At 39.7% G+C, this 22,017-nt stretch overlaps 1 protein-coding gene across 1 annotated transcript; it reads left to right on the top strand.

The window, feature by feature from the left end:
- Positions 1-13,133: 13,133 nt before the first annotated feature.
- Positions 13,134-14,851, top strand: LOC133129224 (homeobox protein SIX6-like). Its single transcript, XM_061243163.1, has 2 exons — positions 13,134-13,708; positions 14,611-14,851. Exons 1-2 carry the CDS (start codon positions 13,137-13,139, stop codon positions 14,774-14,776), a joined length of 738 nt encoding a protein of 245 aa, XP_061099147.1. The 5' UTR covers positions 13,134-13,136; the 3' UTR covers positions 14,777-14,851.
- Positions 14,852-22,017: the final 7,166 nt, after the last annotated feature.

Here is a 22,017-nt window from a genome sequence, read left to right as displayed (position 1 = left end):
TTTCCTTCGCATTTCCAACAGTTTATAATTGTATTGCCTATTGCTCAGAAAAGTTAATCTTGCTAAAGGAATGCTGAAGTACTTATGGGCCATTGTACAGAATTCAGACCACAAGCACAGCACGCCTACAAAACTAGATTGCCCATCAGAGGTTTAGACATCATATGTCATATCAACATCCATACAACATATGCAAAGGGCCTTTTTCTTAAGCAAGGCACATCAAATATTTAAGCTCTAATGATTTCTGTCGTTAAAATGGTTGTGGGCATAGATGGATGATAACCCTGCAATTATTTTTTTGTTATAATGTACAGGCCTAGAGTCAGGACTGGATCAGCAGATCCTAGATCAGTTGTAGGGAGAAGAAAGTTTTTATTCCAGATTTATTACTAAGTGAAACAAGAAAAGCGAATAAAATACGGGTTTCTAGTGCCATCACTGTTACCTAGTTTGGCCAGTTAGCAAGCTCCCCCTGCCCAGTCCCATCTGCAACTCGCGTGACACATCGGACAATAGTGTCTATCTGGGAGCATAAACTCAATGATGCATACAGACATTTCACCACCAAAACATTTTATTCTGTCATAGCAACCAGATGAAGCTAAAAATAGCCCGAAGGTATTCCAATACAGCCGTGAAAAATGCTGTTCACTGAATAGTGAAATAGACAAGGAATTCTTGTGTAAATATACCACGTCATGCTGCAACTAAATGTGGAATACATGTACAGATAGGATATGAACATGGTGAAGATGTACGTACCTCTGCTTGTAACATTTTAATTATTCGCATTGTGTCATATTTTTTATATTGTTTTATTCGCATTGGCTGTGAAAGAGAACTGTTAGCCTTTGCTAATAATTGTATTGGGGGTATTAGCTGTTAGTAGCTTATAGGAGCACTGTGTTGGCATACTCAGGGCAGCTAGCGAGCGTCTTGGCTCACAGTGGCATGCTTTGTTAGAATTCATGCCACTCACAAATTGAGTGTTGAAATCCCCCCAACAAAAGAAGTACAGAAAACGTGCAAGAGTGAAGGATGATGCCGGAGTACATGTTTAGGTAGGAATGTGAAGCACTGGTAACCTTTTGCATTATTTTTCAATCTGATGTCAAGATTGCTTGAGATTAAAAATTTTAAAAATGTGTATACTTTATAATGGTCAAAAAGCATTGGTTTTGGATGAAAAGATGGTAATTCCCACTTGAAAATGATGCAGTTGACATGAGTTATATGAGTCAAAACAGTTGATTTGTAGTGTTTTTTTATTTACAGCAATACACAATTTAGCAATTTTGGATAGATTTGGAGACACTAAGTTACACCAGACCTGAAGAAACTGTGAAAAATAAAATATATTGAGAATTTAAGCTGAGAGTATCAAAAAGCGTGTCTTCTGGCCACTTGAAAAACAAAAAAACATCCTCACTAGAAAAACAACCTGCAATAACCAGAGGGGCACATTTTTCCTCCTTAGGTGAAAACTTTTTGTCAGTTTGAAAATGTTTCAAATGAAACGCTAAACGTTGTTTTACATACAGCACAGCAATCTCCTGGCCGTCAATACCCTGGAAGAGGAGGGAGAAGGACAGGGATAGAGTGCTGATTAAGGCATCGAGCAGGAAGTTGGAGGTGCTTTTGAATGTGCCCGTTGATGCAGCGAAGCCTGGTAGTGGCCTCTTTCTTCATAATGACCCATTTGGGAAGGGACGGCGGGAGGAACACCCTTCCATCCTCTTCACCCGAATCGCTCTGACCCCGACGCCTTTCTTCACTCATTTGCGACGACCTCCGCTGAGTGCCCCCCCACCTCTCCCTCACACGCACGCATCCCCTCTCGAGTGTCTGCACTGAAGCCCTCCTTGCCGTCCACTTCACAATGCGCACATTTGTGAGTGTGTGCGCGCGTTCATATTTACTTTCCTTGGCGCTCGGAAGCCCCGAAAAGAAGAGGTTGAGAGCTTCGGAGCGTTTTCGGTGTTTGCCCCTCTCCGCCGCCGGAATGCACTCCAATTACCGAGCGACAAAAGTGCGGTCGTCAGGAAGCCCCGGGCGAATAATCGCGGTGAAAAAAAGGACATCGTCGCCATTGTGCTCCTCGGTCACAATTACATGCCTATATTTTCCCTGCTGAGCAGGGGGCCCTGTTTCTGGTTTTGGCCCCCCCACCCCCTCCTGGCTCTCTGTAGGGGAAAGGGAAAAAGGCCCCGCTGCATGTGGGAGCCCTGTGTTCCCCAAGACCACACATTGCGGGGCTTTGTGAGGAGCGGCCCTGCCGGTCCCCGGTAGAACGGCCCGAGTGGAGCGCCGTGGGGAACGCCTGTTGCTAGGCAATGCTGCTGCTCTTCCTTAATTTTGCCTGTTATCCACATTAAATTAGCGTAGCGTGCAGGTGCTTTTGTTCAGAGCGAAAAAATAACAGGGCTAGACCTCAGTGAGATTGAGCGCAGGATCGAAATCGAAAGCATAAACATAAGTTAACTGATGACTCATGAAACAAGTTATGGATTCACCCAGTGAACATCCTTGGAAAATACTACTTTTTGTCCCCTAAAATGGAGGGGGGGAACTATGCTTAAAAAGGGATAAGATTCCTGCATGCATCACCAGATATGGATGTACAGTATATACCCTCAAATTAAAGGGGACAGCCTGCACTTTAACCTCACATGTATTCTTTCATTTCAAATCCCAAAAGAACCAAAATAACTCAAATTGTACCAACTGTCCAAACACATACGGACTGCACTGTAAGTGTCTGGATAGGGAAGGATATCCAGATGGACATTTTTACTTTTTATTTCCTTTATTATGGGGCACACAGACATGGTTAAATAAACCTGTTTAAATACAAATAAAATGCTCTGTTTTTAAAGTAATTTAATGAAGGCAACCAACTTATTAGGCATAAACATTAGCAGTACTCGATATATGTGTGGACAGAGGACAGAAAGAACCCCTCCCAAAACGCCTTTAAATGTTGATGAAACCATAGAACAATACTTGCCCTCATGGACAGATTTATTTATTCATCAACATACTGCCTTCCCCTCCCAATAATTAATTCACTCATATATACTCATTCACTCATATATACTCATTCACTCTCACATTAATTCTCTCAGTTTCCTGTCATTCATTCACCCTTTCACTTAGGGAACAGTGTTTCAGAGCGAAAACTGAATGAATGCTGTCAAACAGTGCCTGTTCATTTAAATTAACTTGTTTCAACCTGTTTGCTCTAAATTGGCTTAATCCGAATAATTGTTTTTCAAAGAACACATTTCTAATCTCCAATAAATACGATGACTCCAGGGACATTCCATGCTGTTATGAGGTATTTTCAGTTCCTTTTAGGTCAATCGGCAACCACATAGACTGCCATTTTGAACTTGTTCAATAATATACTTCCTGTTTATGATTGTTTTGGGCACCCTATCTGGAATGCCCTGGGATCACCCACGGGCAATATGTACCAATTTCGATATCAATAGTGGATAACAAATACTGTATGTTTGAACAGCATATTACAAATATAACAAAAACTAAGTCTGTTAGACAGAATTTCAGAAATTAGTACTTTAGTAATTCATAGTTATTTTTGATTTCACATGTATTTCCTGATACTGTATATCCATCTGTTTTCATAGACCTATTTGTTTGTGTTCAGTGTTGATTCGACCGGTTCAGTGTCCAGCAGTCTGTCTTGTACAGCCACGCGATCATCTGTTTGGCACCCTATAAGCCATCTCAGATAACACTTGCCTTGAACAAGGGTGCCCTGATCCTTTGTGGTTTCTCCACTCTCATAATTTTCCATGAGTTATATCCCAGAGTCGCCAGTACAAGCCCGTTCACTCATTTAAATGACCCTAATCCAAACGTTTGTGTTTCAGATGAAACAACTTAATCCGCCCCAGCAAGTGTCCTCAGTGCACCCTGGTGGTTGCACACTTTTTAATCGGTGTATTAGAAACTATGATAGCCATCGCTGGCAAATACCTGTCTGAGCCCACTAACGCCTAAAAGACATAACAGATGTGGATTAGGCCCTCAATAACAGAATAATTGCTTTTGTTAGGTAATCTTACACTCAGTGAACACTTTATTATGTATTTTTTAGATGTATTGGTCTTCTGCTGCTGTAGCCTATCCATTTTTGCCTTTTATCAGAGCTTAAAAAAAAGATTTAAGTGATTCTGTGGGGGGAAGAGAGACAGGTGAAGGTGAGGACCGTCAGTGATCTGTGGGTTAGAAACATGGAAAAGTATTTGAGTATTTAAGGAAAGTGTCCATTTTTATTATTCTTTATTATCATTTATTACTCTTTTTCATGGCAAATTAATAGCTGAAAAGCCCACAGGAAAAACACTTGCTCTGTTTGTAGATGACTAGTATATCAATCACAAACTAATAATATGGTGGCACTGTAGCAAATGACTGAAAAACTGTCAAATACCTAATTTGACTACTCTTGGAATTCCTCTCCTCTGATCAAGACTAATTTAGATTTTCTAGTCTTTTTAATTATTTGAAAAACTGAAAATATATTATGAATTCCATCCATTATCTTAACCCACTTATCCTGAACAGGGTTGCCGGGGGGCTGGAGCCTATCCCAGCATACATTGGGTGAAAGGCAGGAATACACCCCGGACAGGTCGCCAGTCCAACGCAGGGCACACACACCATTCACTCACACACTCATACCCACAGGCAATTTAGACTCTCCAATCAGCCTAACCTGCATGTCTTTGGACTGTGGGAGGAAACCGGAGTACCTGGAGGAAACCCACGTGACACGGGGAGAACATGCAAACTCCACACAGAGAGGCCCCGGCTGACCGGGATTCAAACCCAGGACCTGCACCATCCGTGCCGCCCTATATTATGAACTGATTTCCAGATAGTAGGGGGTATAAAGTGAAAAACGTTATCCGGCAGATAAGAGCATAGATTTCCCTTGGGTGGAAAGGACATTCCAGATAGGGTGCCCAAAAATTATAAACATATGTTATTGAACAAATTCAAAATGGCTGCCTGTTAATAGTTGCCAATTAATCTAAAAGGCACTTAAATGTCCTCAAGGCACAGATGTCCCTTGGGTGGTCCTAAGACATTCTAGATGGGGTGCCCAAAAAACCTTCAGTAATTAAGTCATTGAACAAATTCAGAATGGCTGCCTACTTGGTTGGCAGTTGACCTGAAAGGCAATTACCTTGGTGAACTGTAAGACATCCCAATCCGTCAACATCCAGGTGATTTGCGATGCTATGTAAGGCTACACATACATTTATAATTGATTCTAAATGAAGCCATGACTCCTTTATATTGGCCAATTCTGTCATTCCTGCAGTCTTCCATAGGCTGTATAATTATATTTGTATGAAACTACATTACACTACATTACACAATTGATGTGTTCTAGAAAGAATGTGTTTGGTATTTCAACGATTTCTTTAAAAAAGCACACAACTACACCTTAAGTAGTTTACACAGTTTGAAAAATCCATCAATTGACCATAAGTTCATTGGAAGTTTTTAAGTGGTAATAACAATTGCTGTTCACTCTTAGTGCATTTACATTTACATTTTACGTTTTGGTCATTTAGCAGACGCTTTTAATCCAAAGCGACTCACAAATGCATATGATCTTCAACAAGTGAAAAGCATCAAATCCATAAATAGCAAAACACGCATGTAGTCAGATGCCCGAGGGTGATGTGGGAGAGAGGGAAGAGTGAGGGAGACAGAGTCCAAAATCTCAAGAACAACGACCAGCAGAGCATTTATTTTCCTTTTTTTTCAATAGTCCTACAACATATGTCACAACACATGTAGAGCATAGAGGAGAAGGTTGAAAACAGTTTTCGTGGGTTAGAGGCAGCTGCATTAATCTCAGAGTGAAAGAAGGGAGATTTAGCTAGAGAGATAGAGGAAGAGAAGGATGATAAGAGGGCATGGAAGGAAGCCGTGTGACTGGGGAGACCAAATTGTTTTCCATTTTCTCTCCGCTACCCGCAGTTTGGTTCGGTCAGCTCGTAGAGCATCAGAAAGCCAAGGACTGGGGGAGGCCTGGGCTAATTTGGTAGTGAGGGGACACAGAGAGTCAAAGGAAGATGAGGGAGAAGTCATGGAGGTAGTGGCAGCATCGTCGGCAGACAGCCGAGAGAAACACTCCACAGATGATTGGGAGAAGAGGATTACGTGGAGAGGGTGGAGGTAGACAGGTGGCATGGCTTGCGCCGGCAAGTGACGGTGGGAGGGATGGATTAGTGTTAGAGGAGAGTGGGAGAGAAAAAGAGAAAGAATGGTCAGCGATATGGAGGGCTGTTTCTGAGAGGTTGGTTGTTGTGCAACACCTTGTGAAAACCAGGTCGAGAAGGTTGCCTGCTTTGTGGGTGGGAGGAGAATGTGTGAGAGGAAGGTCAAAGGAAGACCAGAGGGAGGGGTAGGTGGACTGGGTGGATTCCAAGTTCAGGTTGAAGTAACCCAAGAGGATCAAGATATTTGATTACATGCACACTAAGTACACTACAATATTGAGTATTTAGTATAGACAGTATACCATATGCACAGGTTTGAAGTATCTGAATGCTTTTCACATTAATCGGTGTGTTTTGGGAAACTGGTCATTTCCACATTAAACCCTTAAGTATCTGTTATGTAGGAACATCTCTGCAAGCATTACCATCCATTCAGTGTTCAGAACTATCCATTCCACCAGCCCACTGAACACACATCCTGAAAATAGGGAACAGCAGTTTGAATGAGTGGATCTTAACCTTTGACCTGGTGTACTATTATCATCCTTACTTACAACATTAAATAAAGCCTCTCATGTTCTCTAGATGCACAATATGCTGTAATAGTGACTGTCCTAATCCCCGGGGTGCCTGAACACATTTTATGCGCCATTTTGGCTTTTAATAAGTTAACCTACAGTATTTATACATGTTATCGAGCTATGCGAGGACCCTTTGGTGGTGAAAACTAAACAGCTCCTTCTCCTTCGCTGAATACACTGAAGGCCACTTGGAAAACAGCTTTGAAAGGAATCCCTCACTTGTAATTATATATAAAGAAAACAGAATGAACTAAAAAGAAACACCACAACCGAAATGTAAAGAATAAAGGGGGAAAACCGTGAGCCAGAAACGCCAGTGCTGGGTCAGGGGTATATGTTCACTGTGTGAGCAAGTATATGCATTGTTCAGTGCATTCTCTCATGCAGGAGATTATGGAATGGAGGCCAGTGGGCCTGTTTATAAGAAGTGTTCTCTGTTACCGTAAATCTGAGGATTGCACTGTGTAAAAGGCTTGGGCTGTGGGCATATGGGCATAAAAACTCTGGGAATTATCCCTCAAATCTTGCAGATGGCTTAGTATAACGGGTTTTTTTTTTCCTTTTTTGTTGTTGTTGCTTTTGCTGCTTTGTTCATGCTTATAGCTTACCGAACCAGGCCGCCAGAAGGTTGCTAATGCGGCTTCTGGAAACAATACCATAATTAGAAAGTTGATATCAGACAGTGGAATGCAAAGCCAACACTAGGCAATGTTTCTCACTCACCAGCTGACAGCGGCCATTGGAAACTATGTACTGTATGCTTAATAATAATAATAATTGTATTTATGAATAATAATAATAATAATAATAATTCCTTGCATTTATATCACACTTTTCTCACCATCTGGCAACTCAAAGCGCTTTAAAGTGAGGGGCAAACTCACCTCAACCACCACCAATGTGTAGCACCCACCTGGATGATGCAATGGCAGCCATTTTGCACCAGAAAACTCACCACACATCAGCTGAACGTCACAGGAAGTACACCATTCCATAAACAAGCCAGCCTTAACAGGCATGGAAGTATACTGTGTTCTAAATGAGCATCAACCACAATACTTTGTGGTGTTGAGCTATGGAATATACCCTTTTTCTAGGGTTCAGTATATTTCCCAGTGAAGTGCCAGATTTCAGTTAGTGGGCAGCAGTTGAGCGAAGATGGACATGCAGGGCAACCAGTAGAGCCAGAGGTTATGTCCTTTTCTCTTTCACAGGACTGATGCAGTACGAGCGTTCCCCTTGGACTGATCTGTCACAGGAAAATGACCCACAGTCTCTTTTCAATGCACGCCGAGCAGTGCATTCACCGGTTTCTGAGATGGTATTGTTCATCAGCCATTCACTGTTACTCCCATTAAGTCTGAGTGGCTGACACATTGATGACGCACCACAGAGGGCGAAAATTATTGCATATTTGGCCCAGGTCTGGATTAACCGCACCCCCCCGTCCATGACCTTCAGGGGTCAGGACAGACAATGTCCACGAGGCAGTTGTCTGTGCCCAGGGGAAAACCAGAGAGCTTGCTGGGCAGTTATCTGTATTGCTGTGCAGACCTGTATCAAATACGTAATTGTTTCTGATTCAAATGCTTTTCTACACGGTTTGATTAGCTTGTCTGGTGTATTAGAACCTATGAAATTACTCTCAAACAGTGCAAGCCGTGCCTTCAGGTCCTCTTGGCATGACCACTGGAGCACAGAAAAGTATTTGAAACTGAAGCAGCTACGTATTTGATCCGGGTCTGTAATTGCGATGCGCCAAACACACGCACGGCTGATGTGGCTGGCGCCTCTCTTCTGAGAGGGCCGCAGAAGGGGGCTCCCGAGGCTGCTGGGAATCGCAGTCTATCCGGGAGAATCTGGGTCACCGGCAGACCCCTCGCTCTGCTGCTGCTCTCTTCCCCGACTCCTTCAGCTGGCTGCGGCCTGGCTCAGAACACGCCGCCCATCCAAAATAAGCATACTGTCGTTTCCTCAGAGTTAAGCGATGGAAAGATGAAAGATGGAATCTCATGTTCTGTCTTCTCTCTATCGTGTGTATGAACTCTGTAAACTCTGTAAATGTGTATGCTGCAAGGATGACGATAGTCGACGCTGCGAAGGTCAAGTGTTGCCACATCCTCTATAGGACCCACATTTACTACTACTGATAATTAGAATTATTATTATTATTATTATTATTTGTGTCATTGATTATAACTCTTCCATATACAGCAAACCTTTTCTTTTCTCTCATAGACAAGTGTCTTGGATGACAAAAATGTATTGCAGCGAACATATTTTTAATGAATGTCCCTTGCGGTTTAGATTTCAAAAGCCACATATATGGCTCATGAGATTAAGATCAAAGAATCATGTCCCCTTTAGGACACAAATTAATTTTCAGGTGATAGGAGGATACAAGTTTGGCTTCATGCTATTCTTCCTGCTATACTCTTTTGACCAATAAATGTCTGGTGCTCCAAAAAGTGTCATTGAAGAAGATTTATTGAAGGGTATTCATGTGTCAATGCTGTCATGTAGTTAGGCCTAAAATCTTGAAATGACATAAATCATCTTTTCACTCTTGCTTACAATTCTTCGTAGCCTTATGTATTATTGTGTTCAGCCTGTCTTTGCTTATATTAAGTATATATTTGACTTAATTGTTCTTGGCATACGGAACATTACACAAATAATAATGAAAATAATGATAATAATATCTTTCAATACCTTCTGTTCTAATCTCTTCTTCTCTTTGCACTCTGATTTAACCCTCCTCCTGTCTTCTCTTCTGATTCTATCACCTTCACCGACTTAAAGCCCATTTTACTCGTCGTGAATGACACCTATTGGCAACTCTAGTATGAATAATTTTTTTATTTGGGTCTTTGGTGAACTTGACTGTGCGTGAGCGAAGGAAGGCTTTTAGAAAGGTTCGTGTCACATTTAAAATGCATGTTTCTATCTTATAAAGTAGTTTCATAGTTAAAGTGTATAATTATAATAGTAAATTCCCAGATTAAAACAAACCGGCAGGTAGCCTACAATTACGTTTTTCACTGGAGCTAGAACTGAACGAATCTCATTTTTCGCGTCTCTCCTTATAATAGCTGCTACGACGACGACGACTACTACTACTACTAATAATAATACATATACATATAGATGTGTGGGTGTGTGCTTCATTAATTAATTTATTAATTCGCTCATTCATTGACAATTCGAATTCGGCCGATACAATACATGTATTCGATTTGTGATAAAATATGGCGTCATCTTAATAAAAATATTGAGTTTCAAAACTGTTCCGTGTGTGTATATAGTGGTTGTATTTCCGTGTCTGTATTATGATAGCAGCAGTAGCAGTATAATGGTGGTATTGTTGTTGTTGCTATTATTATGATAATTACGTTTTGTTATGTGGGCCGGCCTTGCCCGCAATTACAGTATCCAATTGTAAGCAATGAATTTGCGATGTATCTGTTTGTTACAAAATACAATGGTATTTGATAGATTACAGGTTTCATTTAAACTACTTACTATTGCTATTTATTGTTCTGCGTTATGAAAATGTGACTTTAAAATAATGTTTCACGTTCATTTCCACACTCTCAGGAATAAAGGTACATTGGGGGTAGAGTTCTGTTCTTTAAGGAACTAATTTTCCAAAGTAAAGTACTACTTGTGTACTAAAAAGTCGGCTACCTTTTGCGGTAGAAAACGGTACAAATGAATTATTTATTACTGGTTAAGGTGCAATTTTTCGCACGTATTTGGTACCACCCCAGTGACATTTTTGTACATTTTATGCATTTTTAACTTTCTGTATTAATGTACCTAACCTCGTGTTGGGACAAGAAAGGAAATTATTTTTGTCTGTTAATCAGACTCAAGTCGAGGGGTTGCGCCGCTTCCACTGTCCCAGAAACCTATTACTACCGGAGGAAAATGTGTCTTGGCCACGTCAAGTGTGTTCATTAGGATCTTACGCATAGGCCTAGAGATGAAAGATTTATCAAATTAAATGTTTAATATGCAGGGCCTCGGTCCCACAATACAATGCTACTATGCACGTCGCGACTCTTTGTCTCGTGACCCCGTTCTTAGACTAATTTCTGAGCGATTCCAAAATCCTTTATTTTTACGTATTCATCCGCGGCGGAATCTGTAGTAATTGGAATTCGTAAGGGACAGTTCCACCAAACATTTATCACTGTGCATATGTTTAATGGTGAGCCGGCAGGCAGGTATGTGCTGGAGAATTTTGAGTGTTAGTTCACTCTTGTAGGCCTACTTGACTTGCCGTAGCCTAAAACAACATCCATGGTGTTTTAACCCTGAATTATAAAAGCAGTTGTACTTAAAAGCAAAATAGAACAACTTATCCGCCATTTTAATTTGCTTGATGCATTTTCATTTCTTATTTCCATGGTAACACGCGTTATTACAATTTTGAAGAATTTCAAAGCAACAACTTCACAGAATTCCTTCTTTCGGTTTTGTACTTGCATACGATACAATGAATTTGGTGGATATATTCTGAGTCGCCGAAAATTATCGCACGCTACATTTAATTGTGTAAAATATAACATTGGTTGTGCATTGTAGTTCAAGTTGAGTTTCATATCAATCAAGTTTAATATTTCATTAAAAGTGTAGCTATTGGACATGGAATGTATTCTGCATTGCGAGGTTGCAGATATATTTCAGTATGCATTAAATAGGCGTAATTCCTCGGGGCCACAGGGCGCGTATGGAAATGAGCATCGTATTGTACAGAAGGCAGTTCCATGACCCGAACCACTACACTCCCATAACCAAGTAAAAGCGCCCGGAGCGCTTTCTTCAGCTGTACCGTGTGGATCTGTGAAAATAATATCAGGGCTTTCCGTCAGAGTGAACTTTCCACTGTACCCAGCCATGAAATAATCTGACCCGACACTTCAAACCATCTGCGCTATTCATCCGCCTTCTTATTTACCAAATCAGCGTGCACACAAAGCGAAGTGTATCTGATACTAAACCCGAACAGCCTGCCGTACAACACCCAGCACTCAGCCTAAATAAATAAGTACTTTTTAATCTTTAAATTATGGATCATGCCCAGAGAATTGTGCGGATAAGGGAAAAGGGGTAAGAGGTATAAACCCAGTTCAGACATTATAGGCCTATTTAGAATTAGCCTACTTGTGATGTAGAAAATAAATATATTGTCGCGAAAATGACTACGCCCACGCGCGCAAACGGAGAGGCACGGCAGAATTATAAATCCGCAGACACAATACGCTGCGAGTCCAATGCTACTCTGAATAATTTTGCACGGCGCCGATACAGCTCATCTTGTGTTGACTGGCATACGCATTGTAATCCTCGAGCGAAGCTGGACGATTATTTTGGTTTTACTTGGTTTTGTTATGATGTTTCATACTGCAATGCACGTTTAACTTGCCGTGACCGACTATTGACTCACACTGGAATGGGCGACGTTTCCAAGTTCACAGTTAAAGTGAATAATCGTCGCTTTTTATACGTCAATTTGGATTCCAATACACACCGTATTATTTTACAGATTTTATTTATTTTTATTCCCAGTTTAATTCGCTTCAGAGTGATGTTGCCATAATTTTTAATTGAATCGAATTATTACGTGATGTTTCCCGGACTGATATTCCGCGAATCACCGAGAATACGTTCAGATATGCAGTAGGCAGGAAAGGTTATGCCTCGTCGCAGGTTATGCTGGATACTAAAGGAACAGAAGTCAGCCTGGTCTTTATTTTCTGAAGAAAAGAAACCCACTCCTGTTTATATGGTTTTAATTTTAGTGGAATACTAATATCCTAAATATACAGTCGGCAAAGGGGCAGGCGCACGGCGGGCTAGCATCCAATGGACCTTAATGTTTGAAGACAAATAAAGGCAAAGCTCTTAATATAGAGAATTTAAAGGCGCTGTCGAGCTCGGGGAGGTCCTGAAGTCTGTTTTCGCCCTTTACACATGATTGGCAAACTTGACAGTGACTGACAGGCATCCATAGGAACTACGCAACCGATCTGCCAAGTCCAATAGAAAATCAGCAGTGGGTTGAATGTCTTTTTCCCTTTAAAACCATCACGGATCTGAATTTATATTTCCGTACGATCGAACCCCCAAATTCGCCCATTGGGCAGAGGGCATCCTTTCCTGGTATTTTTCACGGTAGATTTTTTGACTGTGGGATTGCATTTGTTTGGATCCGAGAAGCATCGCTGGATCGAAAGAGTGTGTGCGAGAAGAAGAGACCGCGGGGAAAAGAGAAGACTCCATGTTTCAGCTGCCAATCTTGAATTTTAGCCCCCAGCAGGTAGCGGGGGTTTGCGAGACTTTAGAGGAGAGTGGGGACGTTGAAAGGCTCGGTCGCTTCCTCTGGTCGCTGCCTGTCGCTCCGGCTGCCTGCGACGTCCTCTACAAGAACGAGTCGGTCTTGCGGGCGCGGGCCATTGTGGCTTTCCACACTGGGAATTTTCGCGAGCTCTACCATATCTTAGAAAGCCACAAATTTACCAAAGAGTCTCATTCCAAACTGCAGGCCCTTTGGCTGGAGTCGCACTACCAGGAGGCGGAGAAGCTGAGGGGCCGCCCGCTAGGACCGGTGGATAAATACAGGGTGAGGAAGAAGTTCCCTCTGCCCCGGACAATTTGGGATGGTGAACAAAAGACTCACTGCTTCAAGGAGAGAATCCGACATTTGCTCAGAGAATGGTACCTTCAGGATCCATATCCAAACCCGAGCAAAAAGAGGGAGCTTGCTCAGGCTACCGGACTGACTCCCACACAAGTTGGAAACTGGTTCAAAAATCGTAGACAAAGAGACAGAGCTGCAGCCGCAAAAAACAGGTGTGTATGTGTGCAATCCCATTTCACTGAAACTTCCGTTTTCTGTGACGAGGAGTTCTTCATATGTAAACAAGTAAACAATTGTAAACTGCTCTGTATTTACGCACATTTTCACACTTGCTCACACAAATTCTGAACCCGACTACAAGAAAAAAATGTTTTAAATGCTTTTATGAGCATGGAATTATAATTCTCGTAAAATATATGGAAGGTTTAAAATATATTGAAGGTTCAGCCTATTTCATTTAAAATTTTCTGTAGGCCTAGCAAATTTTATACGTATTGTGTATGCGTGTGTGTATATGCCTATACATTTATATATTTGAGTATTTGTTTATATGGGTACGTATTTTTTATATGGATCTGAAGTGTAATTATAATGGACAATGTGGCCAATGGTGGCCGAGCGTTATTTGTGTAGTATTTCGGGGAATCTGACAAAAAGCAACATTTAAACATTGTTAACGTTGGTATAAAATCCAGCTATAACTAGCTTGAAAATACCAGCTGCCAGCTGTTTCAAAACATAGCTTGAGCTGTTTTTTTTCAGCAGGAAAACTCTAGGCTATGTTAAAATGCAGTTTTCAATTCACTGATACTAATGTTTTTTGTGTCAGGATTTGACACAATGACTTCCGAATGTATGCAAATCTGTGAGGTGAATTATTCGTATTTCTTGATTTAATTCTTCATATAAAAACGAAATAAAGCAAAAACCGGCCATATTTGTTCTTCCGAGGCATTTTCTTAATGCTTTTCACAGTTATGTATGGACCCTTTACTGGAGTGATACAGTCACCGACACACACGCAAAGTTTTTCAGATTGCGGTTTAAAATAAATTATAGCCTACGCATTACCACGTCTGATTATGCTGACTTGACCTTTTCATCTTTTGTCAAGGCTACAGCAGCAAGTTCTATCCCATGGCTCAGTTCGGTCTCTAGTGGAAGATGACGGCACTCTGGATCGACTCGGCACAGCATCCAGTCCCGAGACCAGTCTTACCAGGAAAGCCGCCACCTCGGCCGTCTCCATGACTTCCAGCGACAGCGAATGTGACATCTAACTGCGCGCTCGGCCAGCCGGCGTCTGACCACATATACAACTGAATATCCATACGTTAGGAAGTGCATTGATACAGCAAAACAGAACAACAGTGCCTACCTTGAAGAATGAGGAGAATTTAATCCGAAGGCTGCCAAATCGATAAGCTCCACCCAAAATGACATGTCTTAATGTATCATTTCAATTTACATTTTCCTTTTCTCGATGGTAAGTTTTCCTATAGGAGACGTATTTAAACGCAAAATAAAAATTGTCACCTGAAATAAAATTAAAATGATTGACAGTTGAAACGGATCCCTTTTTAAAGGAACGAAAATCAGGTGCCTGAAATGAAAATACAAAACATTCGACAAGACAATAGTGCGAGCATCTGCACGCCAATTCTTAAGCTATTTCAAGTTCAGATCACTTTTTTATTCAGTCCTTTTTTCAAATGGGTGTTTATTGGCTTATTTAAATGATTTATTTAGCTTTTCGTTGTGCAGAGTTGAAACGTAGAACGTGTGTCACTGGTCACTGAGTGGTGGTGGACATATATGAATATTTCATTAAACATGTAAATAAATAATTTGTCCATCAAATAAGTGAAGATGACATTTTATTACAAGAGTGTTGAATTGTGAATAACATAGCTATTATTATTATTATTATTATTATTATTATTATTAGTAGTAGTAGTAGTAGTAGGCCTAGTAGTAGTAGTAGTATTGGTATTATTAGGCTATTATTATTATTATTATTATTATTATTATTATTATTATTATTATTATTATTATGATTTTCTCAGTTGGACTTAACTGGACTCCTTGTGTCTAATAATATAATTTGAATCGAAATATAATAAGCTAAATCTATGACAGAGTCGGGTGCATGTCGGCCTACTGTAGCCTAAATTCAATGTATTTTTTGTGTAGCGCTTTTCACAGAAGACTGTCACAAAGACGAGTGAATGAAACATATCAGCCGTAATCCCCCAATAAATGTTAACTGGTTTATGGAAGAGCAGATATGGTTAAAGATAGGCTAAAGGAAAATAAACGTGCTTGAATATAAATCAGGCACTAAAATAAATAATAAAGCCGTATTGTCCAAAATATTTATAATTTTATAATTACATATGATGAATTTATCCGTCAAAAATATATGCCTAAGGAATTCAGTTTTTTCTTTTTTCTGTTTGTCTATGTTTCATACAGGAGTCTATACAGTCGATTAATTTTCGCATTTTCAGTTAAACATCCCATGGCCTATATACAGTAAAGTAGCTAGCCTTTTTTCCGAAAATTGTTTTGCTTGTTTAATCTGATTTGACACAGAGTGCGACACGTTTATTGTGCCTTCTAATTGGCCTGGTCCGCGTCATGTAATCCAGTTTGACAGTTTAAGGTCAGAAAAAGGACGAGTCACAAGCAGTTGGTCCTCGTGACCACCATAACACATAATTCAGTCTTGTTACCTTTTTGAGGGATGCAGTATTACCCAGGAAGTGTGAAGTGTAATCAGTGTTCGAAAACAGTTTAGTCTTTAGTTGTTCATGTTTTTTAATGTTATGAATGAAATTAACTATTGCTTAATCAAAGATTGTTCCCGTTCCTTCCCACAGAGGAGTCAAAACAGAGTACAAATGTGCAACGTTAAATCAATCCAGACAGAGTGTTTTAATTAAAATTATTTTAAAATGATGCTTTAGCGTATCAGCACGGGCACAACCCAAAGGTAACACATATCACATGGTAATCTCACTGTTAACAATACGGATAATCTACATTTTAAAAGGAAAATAAAAACAAAAACACAATCGGGATGTATTATTATTACTATCATACTATTAATAATTGTAATAACGTTTTTATTTTATTATTATATTGTTGTTGTTGAGTTGTTGTGAGTTGCTGCTGCTGGTACAGTGTGTGTATGCGTCTGTGTGTGTGTGTGAGAGAGAGAGAGAGAGGGGGTGTGGTGTGTGTGTGTGTGTGTGTGTTGGGGAGGGGGGGGGGGGGGAGGTTACTGTGCCACCAAGGTACATGCACAATATTTGTAATGATTAGGCCTATAGGTTAAGTAAATACTGAATATACCCTACAACCTTTTAAAGTCTGCGTTCTGTTTCTGCCAGTTATTTGACCTCGAGAGCAGGTGTGTTTGTAATTAATTTCTGCAAATGAGGTAAGCTGTGTTATTAGTGTCTTTCAATCGGAAACAAATCAAAGGCCAAAATATTTTTTTCTGCGTTAAATGGGAAGAGGAAGTCAGTTTTAAAAGGACTTGGCGTTCTATTCAGCTCGAGGACGGAAAGTAGCTTGAGCGAGGGAAAGCCAGAAAGGGATAAGTGAAAAGATTTTTTTCTTTTCTTTTTTTCTGGTCCGTAAGGTTGTCAAACTAGTCAGTGATAATGAGCGGTAATGATGGGGTCTCAAGTCCCCTTTTGAACAAAAGGGTGTCCCTAGTGTTTTGTTTAGGTAGGCAGCTAATACATGTTTTTTATTATTATTTTTTATGAAAGACTAGGTACTAGAGGTACTATAGGTACTATGTCGTTTTTCTAAATGATGTATTTTTTGTGTCTTTTTATTTTTTTGCGGCGAGGGTTGGGGTATCAGGTGGACTGCAAAACGTATAATGTCCTAAAATAGATATATTATTGTGTTTCTCTTCTATCCATACATTATATTCACTGAAATTTAATTTCCACATTCAACCCCAAGAGGCTGTTGCTATAATGCTATACAAGATACCTGCTGCCACATTCATTTTTATGGTCTTCAGGGATTTAAATAATCAGTTTGAGCTTACATTCCGCTCATAATGTTATGCATAAATATCTGTACAGAACAATTGATTTAACAATTGGTCGGGGGCATGATTATTTAACATTACGCACATTGACTTTACACATATTATTTAGCATAATTTGATATTACCTCAATTCATTAATGACTGGCGAACGTTTCTGGTCATAACCAGGTCTTATATATATGGTCTAGCGTGTTGGTGATTCATCATGTTACATGCCGAGCATTTGAAACGATACGCAAAATGTCCGAAATAAAGTAAATTGTTATTCAAAGCTGAACAACTGAGCAATTACAAACAGGCCAGACATAAATAAGCCCCCGTACTGGTTATACTTAAGTGATAATATTCTTTAACATATTACTGTTAATAATTAGATTAGCCTAATTTATTTCTTTACCGTTTTTCTGTGTAGCACCTTGACTTGAAGTGCCATTTCTCTAAGGTGTGTCCAAACTCTGGGCTTCATAGTGCCAGGTTCGAAGAGACAATATTTATTTACATTTCTATCAGTAAATGCGTAGTCATTGTTGGGATATATAAATGGATATACTGTATGCCAGTGCTATCAAAATACACATCAAGCAGTCATGGTTTTCTTAGATCTCACATATTTAGGCAGTGCTAAATAGACGGCCTACAAAAATAAGACGCAGTGCCTAAGTGGTAGGCTACAGTTTTCTGATTTTTTAAGTCAGTGATGCGTGCTGGAGCCACCTAGTAGCTAGTATTTTGCTAAATCAAGATTATGGTGAGTTCAGGCAAATAAAACGACTAAATTCATTTTGTTTCGTTCATTTCAAAGAATCGAACTTCTCCACACTAAAATGAACACAATTTTACTGACATTCATTAATTTTACGCGTTTTCCTATTTATGGTATTCTAGGGGAGAATACCATAAATTATATCGGCACAATTATAACGCTTCACAATTGTAACACATGCATTTTCTTACCCAACAATATAAGCTCGGGTGTGAAAATGCGTTCATACACTTCAATGTGTTCTCCTCTAACTAGCCTGAAAATTTCAGCCCTCTGCATCAAACTCTGACCTATATAAAGTAAACTCTGAGCGAGTTGTACAAGAAAAGTATCTGTAGGGTTTTTTGTTTTCTCTTTAATGTTTGTGCTCATTAAAGCGGAGCACCTATAATTTTTACCATGTATCCCCTGGCCTGAAGTCTGCATATGTTTGGCTTGTATTGCTTACTCGCATAAATTGAAAAGCAATGAGAAGCCATTCTATTACAATAGCCGACGTTAGGCTATTGAAACACATTACAGTGAATCAGATTTGCTAGCTTGCGGTTGGTTTTAAAACAAGTGAACATGGACATTTAAATCATGATTATGTTTTGTCTCTATTTATACACAACTCAGATGAATAGTTTTAACCATTGATTTATCTGTAACATGTGCATTTTTGTCTCTTGTTCACAGAATACAGACAAGAAACAAAAACGAGAAACCACAACTCATCCATTCTCACAAATAAACTAAAATAAATTGAATTCCTAATTGGTTGCTGGTTTAAACATCCATGCAGGATATACTCTTTTGAGCCAGGTGTTTTGGTGCTGGTAAATAATGCACATATTAACGATTAATTCACTTATTTTTCATCGTTACAGTTGTGCCATGCCTCTGATACAAATGTCACACACATACTTCACAATAGTAACATTGGACAACGTTTACATTTCTTCAAATTGAACGGAAACTGTTTCTGATAACCTGAAACCGAACATGTCTTATTCAGACAGACAATATGCTCTTTGTGGTTAAATTCTGAGGTGGGTAGAGTCACCAAACTGTACTCAAGTAAGTTACTTTAAAATAATAATTACTTGAGTAAGAGTAAAAGTAGTTGTGGCAGGAAGTAGGGCAATCCAAGGACCATGCCGACTGGTTAAGATGCACACATCTGGACTACGCTGAGAATGAGCCCAGGCTTCTTTCTACAGTAGGTGGCTGAGACCGAGGAACCATTGTGATGATATGAGAGAGAGTGGTGTTTGTAAAAGCTGAGCAGAAAAGCTGAAAAGCTGCAGTTTGGTTTGATTTATATAGCCTTTCTTACCCATGGGAATGGGCGAGGCCTTTTTTCACTCATGCCCTCTCTCTCTAGCTTCCGCTACATTAAATAAAATACCGGTGCAATCCGGACTTTCCGTATCTCCCTGTGTCTGGCTCTTCTCTCCTTCCAGGGGTGTGTCACGTCGTGTGACAGTAGTCATCCAAAAACCTACTTGAGTAAGAGTAAGAAAGTATCTACTGAAAAAATGACTCAATTACCGAGTTACTTTAGACTAAGGGATATTCAATAGAACAAGCAGCTACAGACCTGCAGAATCACTGCATGATGATATTGCATATATACAGCAAGATCAACATAATTGAAAGGTCCAAAATATAAAAAAGGTTAGTACAATTAAAATAGTACTAAACAAAATATAAAATTGACATGGACAAATTAAAACCGGGCCTAAATCAAAACAATTATAATAAAACAATACACAACAATAAATTATATCTTTATCCACCATATGCCACAAGAAACACTATCATAGATCCCCAAACATATTCTTCAACAGATTTACATACTGAATGAAATAAAAAAAAAAAAAAATCTTATCACTCTTTTTCCTAACATTAAGCTTATGTAAGAAGTACCTAGTGGTCTCTGGTATCAGGGAACAACATTTTAGGACAGAGCAAGCATGAAGTGCCTGCAGCTTAGCTCAGCGTGTTTGTTCTTATTTCTTTATGCATGGTAGGCAATATAAATGCTATCATATCATTTCCTCATATTCAAGCTGGCATAAGCCAGTGAGCAAAAAAAAAAATCCCAAAGACCAATTGCATCAAGCTTAAAGTCCAAACAAAAGGCTTAGTAAGGTACCAGTTACTTCCAACCTCAGCTAATAAATTATCTGGCACTGTGATTGCTTAAGTTATTTCCTAACTGCTGATTTGGGCGTAAAGTCGTGACAAAAACTAGCGAATATCAACGATCAAAACGTTCTCTCGCTGTTTTGAATGATGAATTGATTTAAATTCTTTATTGACAATATATGTTACTGTATAAGTATAAGTTAAGTTACTGACTGCTACTTGGCATCATAGCTAGGTGGCTAGATTGCCACTGAAATATCATAACCATATATTAAACCTCTTCTTAAATGATGGTGTGTGCAGAAAAAAAATTATGTTTTACCGTTAGTGAGTGATGTATGATTATACCAGCTGAGTCTAGATGTAGGCTATTTGGTTGTTAGTAGGTTGTTTATTTCGTTGGTGTCACCGTTTTTATTTTACTGCAGAAACATATAAATCAGAAATTATAACTAGGCTACGTTTGAACTGAAATACAGCTTGTGCAACACAGTTGTACAAAGGTCACGCAGAGGGTTGATTAATACATTATTCACAATTAAAATGTTGTGGTGATAGCTAAGTTGTAGTTAGCTGTGAAAAAAAAAACGCATAACTGCTTACCCTAGCATCAACTACAGCAATGTTGTCCTTCACAAAAGTCGGGACTTTTCACAGCACGAAGAGATTTTATGACAACGTTAGTAACATGGGTAAAAATGGGACAACTGGGACTGGTAATGTTCACGTTCCGTTTCAAAACTCAAATAAAGATGCACAAAGACACTGAGATGATGAGAGCAGGAATTATTTCCGGAGAGCCTGTGTGCGCGTTGGGCGTCTCTATTTGAAAGGCATGGGGGAACTTTCCTGCTTGCATTGCATTTACTGCATTTTCTTTACGTTGCAGGCAGTTTATCTTATATGTGGTATATCATGTTTTCTTCACCCATGAAGAACGGAGTGTAAAGAGCTCCAGGAGACTATTTTACATACAATAGAATAACCAATTCAACAAATTAATTTCTGACTTTCAATACCATTACTGTTATAAAGCTAATATGGAAGTGCATAAAAATGGCATTTATCAAAAATGAATTCTGATGTTCTCCCACAGGCGAGACTTTGGAGATTGGGGTGGGGGGGGGGGCTGTGTACAGGATGTTCATGAGACAGGCCACAATGCTGAAGAGCCACAAACCCCAGGAACTGGCAGGCAAGTGACATCACATCAGACCACACTCATCCAAACACAGACACCGAACCCACTGTGATGCTGGAGTTTTCCCCCCTCCCCCTCCTCTTCTCTTCTCTTCTCTGGGGGTTTGCTATTTGTGCCTGCTGACAGAGTATTCCCAGGATTGCAGGTGGGATCGTACGCATCTCTGACTCACCAATCTTCCATACACCCTTTTTTAAAATAGTAAGTAGACATGGACCAGCAAATATCTGTTGCCAAACATGATAATTCAAAATTAAGATTTCCAAACTGGCCATAAAACTGTAAGTATGAGCCGTTTAACCAGCTAGTGCTGGTAGCTTGTCTGAGATCGTTGCTGGTCAACCAGCTA

This window comes from Conger conger, chromosome 5, assembly GCF_963514075.1.
Source record: "Conger conger chromosome 5, fConCon1.1, whole genome shotgun sequence".
Lineage (NCBI taxonomy): Eukaryota > Metazoa > Chordata > Actinopteri > Anguilliformes > Congridae > Conger > Conger conger.
This window is presented reverse-complemented; position numbering and strand designations above follow the sequence as displayed.

What these genes read in the sequence shown, in the direction of transcription:
- LOC133129224 (XM_061243163.1), top strand. Translation starts at nt 13,137, where the DNA reads ATGTTTCAGCTGCCAATCTTGAATTTTAGCCCCCAGCAGGTAGCGGGG. An exon ending in GCTGCAGCCGCAAAAAACAG is followed by an intron (nt 13,709 to 14,610) that starts GTGTGTATGTGT and finishes TCTTTTGTCAAG; the next exon opens with GCTACAGCAGCAAGTTCTAT.